Source organism: Rhinolophus sinicus, linkage group LG13 (assembly GCF_036562045.2).
Source record: "Rhinolophus sinicus isolate RSC01 linkage group LG13, ASM3656204v1, whole genome shotgun sequence".
In the NCBI taxonomy this organism is placed as follows: Eukaryota; Metazoa; Chordata; class Mammalia; order Chiroptera; family Rhinolophidae; genus Rhinolophus; species Rhinolophus sinicus.
In genome coordinates, this window is record NC_133762.1 from 17,271,873 (window position 1) to 17,276,333 (window position 4,461).

Below are 4,461 nucleotides of genomic sequence, written 5' to 3' on the forward strand. Positions count from 1 at the left end.
ACCTCTGGCCGTCGGTCTTCGCATCCGGTGGAGTCCAGCTCCGGGAACAGTCGGTCACCAGGTCCGCTCTGATTGGACAACGCGAAGGCCCAGCGGCGTCTCCGCACCTTAAAACAGTGGTGAGGCGGGCAGGCGCTGGAGCCCGCCCCGGGCCCAGCCCCGTGCGCCGCAGGGAGGTGGGGGGAAGAGGGGAAGGAGAGGAGACGATCGGGAGGCGGGGCCGGGGCGGGCCTGAGAAGCTCAGGGACCGACAGACTGCCAGCCCGACGCGAGGAGCCGGGAGCAGCACCAAGGCGGCGCCAGCGGCGGGCTCGGCGGGCCTCGGGGGCGGCGTGGGCCCGGACGCATGACCGCCCGCCAGCCCGGCGAGCCCTCGGGCCTCGGCGGTGCAGCCATGGCCGAGCTCAAGTCGCTGTCTGGGGACGCGTACCTGGCGCTGAGCCACCGTTACGCGGCGGCGGGCCTCGCCTTCGGGGCGGCACGGGGGCCCGAGGCGGCCCGCGGCTACGGAGCGCCGGACCTGGGCGGTGACCTCCCCGCGGCACCCGCGCCCCGCACCCCGGCCGCGGCGGCCGAGAGCAGCGGCGAGCAGAGCGGCGATGAGGATGACGCCTTCGAGCAGCGGCGCCGGCGCGGGCCGGGGAGCGGGGCGGACGGGCGGCGGCGGCCCCGGGAGCAGCGCTCGCTGCGGCTGAGCATCAACGCGCGCGAGCGGCGGCGCATGCACGACCTGAACGACGCGCTGGACGGGCTGCGCGCCGTCATTCCCTACGCGCACAGCCCGTCGGTGCGCAAGCTCTCCAAGATCGCCACGCTGCTGCTCGCCAAGAACTACATCCTCATGCAGGCGCAGGCCCTGGACGAGATGCGGCGCCTGGTGGCCTACCTGAACCAGGGCCAGGGCCTGGCCGCGTCCGTGGCCGCCGCGCCCTTGACGCCCTTCAGTCAGGCCGCGGTGTACCCCTTCTCTGCTGGCGCCGCCCTGCCCTGCCCTGACAAGTGCGCCGCCTTCTCCGGGACGCCCTCAGCGCTTTGCAAACACTGTAACGAGAAGCCGTAGGGGCCCCAGGCCGCTCCCTCCTTCCGAACGCGCCCTCCATTTACCATTGTCCCCACGACTGTGTCATCCCGCCCACAGGGAGAAGGTGGCCCAACCGCGCTTCCAGCCCCTGCGGAACAGCTTGGGGCGGTCTGAGCACGAGGTTGAGCCAGAGAGCGGGTCCTGGAACCCACACCCGGGAGTCCGAAGCTCCCATGGGGCACCCTCCCAACGCCCCAGCCATCGAGCCTGGGGACGGGGTGACCAACAGTGCTCGTCTGGGCACCGCTGCTCACCCTCAAAACCAGCGGGAGCGAGGACTGGCGCGACCCTGCCTGGCACCAGCCCAAGGCTCGCGGAGCACAGGCACAGACAGTATGCTGCTTAGCAGGTCGTGGTCTTCGCCCTGGGATGCCTTTTTGCTTCCCCCCCCCACCCCCCGCCGCTGTCTGCCGCTCTTGCCAAACTGCAAGGCCACGCTCTGGGTGGCCGTGATTCCGACGATAGGAGGCTCCCGGCACCCCCCGCCTCTGCCGGCTCCACAGCCCTGCGCCCCAGCAACTGATCCGCCCTGTGCGCGCCCCGCTTGGCCCCGCAACTGTCGTTTGCAAAGGAGCTGGACTGCGGACTCCGGAAGACCACGGGGAGTGGCTTTTCGGCTTTCCCAAGTCTGAGTTTATGTTTATTTTCTTGCCTGACTAGAGGTGCTAACCCCTAGGGGTGAGTGGACGACGACGCTGGCTGGCTCCAAGTCTGAGGAATTTATCCCTAAACAAACCTGGACTCCCCAGCCATCACCGCCCCCGCCGGAACGTCCCGCCTAGGCGGGGCCCTGGTGGAGTTTGTTGGAGACTCTCGCACGCCCTCTCCTTGAAGGCGGCTGCATGGAGGAGGGGTCTCCACAGCCTGCGCCCCCACTTGGCTCTGGGGTGTCAAGGGAAGGCCCGGTCTAGCCCTGATGACCGGCAAAGCCCCTCCCCACCCCCCGCACGTTTCTGGGGTGGAGGCCGGGCCACGGGTGAGTACGCTGGTGGGGCCCCGGTGCCCTGACCCGTGCGAATGGCGATGGGGTCTGTCTCTTTTGTGTCGGCGCCCGGCTCAGAATTCTGCCACCATCCGGGGTCCACGCGCCGCCCACAGCCTGCCGGCCGCCCTGGGGGCTGAGCTGTCCGCGCTAGTTCGCTCCCCAGCAGCTCTGCCACAATATCCGGCTTTATTAACCCAATTTCCTCGGCTGTCGTTAATGCTATGCTAATGGGGAGAGGACCGCCGCCCTACAAAGCGGCTTGTCTATAGCATTTAACTTTAATTAATACATTTCAAAAGGCCCTTTTGTATTTGCAAAATGAAGTGTGTGATTAAGTCTTATTCATAAAGACATATGCTTAATACTGCTTTCTGCTAATTTCCATTTTCGTTTTGTCATTGTTTTTTCCCCCTAACAGTCTAGTTTATCAGTTTTGCCCATTCAAAGAGCTGAGGGTTGGAAACTGCGTTTCAAATATCCTCTTAATTGAGGACAGGACAACCTCAAAGGCAAGGCTGTTCACCTTGGGGGTCATTTCAAAGCGATCGTAATCAACTTTGCAAATCACTTATAATCCCAAGTAACCGAGTTACTTCTGGGTAAAACCACACCTGTTCAGTGCGTCGTTGATATTCAGAATCAAGTATTTGCTTTCAACTTATTTATTTAAATAACATGATTAAATTTTAGTATCAAATGAAATAGTGTTCACTTGTGACTGAACTCGTAATTTCAGTTTTCAGATCGTTGTGTCAGCTTGGGCCACATGCCCCTAAGTCAGTGTTTAAAACGTCTCTGTGATCTGTAAACAGCCAGTCAGCAAATATATGAAATCATCAGAAAAAGGTGAAGGAAAAAAATCTCCCTGCCTCTTCTTGGGTGAAAAATAAATTTTAAAAGAACGATTTAACTAATCATAAACCATTCTAATAACTTCCTCTAAGTAAAAGTTAAATTAAATTTTTTTAATTGCAAAGCTGTTTATCTCCTGTTCCCCCAATGGCAGTGTGCTTTGCACTGGGGTTGCCTGGATAGTTATTCAAAGTGAAATTAGGCAGGTCTCAACAGTGCCACTAATCAAGCAAGCTGGTCCATCAAAATAAACACATTTGGCCTCACAAGTCTGCACAGCACGCTCCCCATTCTAAGCAGCCCAGACACTGGAGAGCTTCCCCAGCAAGAAAGGCCTGACCCTCCACCTCCGGTGTGCCCAGAATACCACCCCCCAGAGGTGCTTGTTTCAAGCCCAGGCTCTGGAACCTCTGCTGGGGGCTCTGGCTGCTGCCTGCGCGATTCGCTCGAGGGTTGCGCTCCAGCAGGGTGGCAGGATTTGCTGTGGGGTCAGTGTGAAAGGAAGCACCACACACCTGCCCACCCAAGCTCAAATGGCTCCAGCAACGCGAGAGGAATGACAGGAAAGAGCTTTGTGAGATTTGAAGAGCCTTTCCAAGGCACTCTGTGCAGATCTGTCTTAGGTAAGGCAGACCCATCTGCTGTGCTGAGGTTCGGGACATGATCCCAGGACAGGGATGGAGATATTGACAATAGCCCTTTAAACCAGAGCTCCCTCCCCTACGGAGAGAGTGCCGGCCACGTGTGGGATTTTACGTTTCCCAGTGACAGGTGAAATTAATTTTCATGATAACTTTTATTTATCCCAAATACTATGCGAAATATTATCGTTTCAACATGTAATCAGCATTTTTAAGTTATTAGGAAGACCTTTTACATTTTTTGTACTAAGTCTCCCAAATCCCGTGTGTCTTGCACTTGGAGCAGCCTGTTGCCTGTGCTCAGCGGTCACATGTGCCCTGTGGTCACCACAGCGGGCATCACAGCTCTAGACTATGAAAATGCAAAACATATGAAGTGCCTTTGTTTCCTTTGCTTTAATAAGAATTGATTCTAGAATAAATTCTAGAGCTAGACAAGCAGGAAATGTCCTGTGCCTGTTACTCTTTAAATCCTGGCTCACCAATCTAGCCGGGGCTGGGGCAGGCAGAAGAGCCATCGTCCAAGCAGTGGTCGCTGTCTGTCTCCCTGTATGTCACCAGTGTCACATGCTGGCCAGCCACACCCAAACCTGGGCAGCCAGCGTAGGACAACGCTGGGTCCTTCCCACCCTGGCCAAGGGGTTGTCTAGAAGCCAGCACAGCCTTTTCCCTCTATTAACCACACGAGTGGAGGGTCCAGGCACCCTGGCTGCTGCTTGAGCAACTCGCAGACTAAGCCTCACTCAAGCCCAGGTTATAAGACCGTGATGCCCAGCTCATGGGTGCTTGGGGCAGGTGGCCCCATAGGGGTCCCTTGCCAAGTCAGGAGAGGCCAGTAGCCTGGCCAGAGTCCTGCACCCTGTCTCCACTCACTGACCGGGTGCTCACACGCCTGCTCTCCC

The 4,461-nt window shown here is 58.4% G+C and overlaps 1 protein-coding gene across 1 annotated transcript; it reads left to right on the forward strand.

The window, feature by feature from the left end:
- The first annotated feature begins 225 nt into the window (after positions 1-225).
- On the forward strand, positions 226-2,684 carry BHLHE23 (basic helix-loop-helix family member e23). Its single transcript, XM_019753364.2, has one exon. The coding sequence runs from the start codon at positions 347-349 to the stop codon at positions 1,058-1,060; it is 714 nt and encodes a 237-aa protein (XP_019608923.2). The 5' UTR covers positions 226-346; the 3' UTR covers positions 1,061-2,684.
- Positions 2,685-4,461: the final 1,777 nt, after the last annotated feature.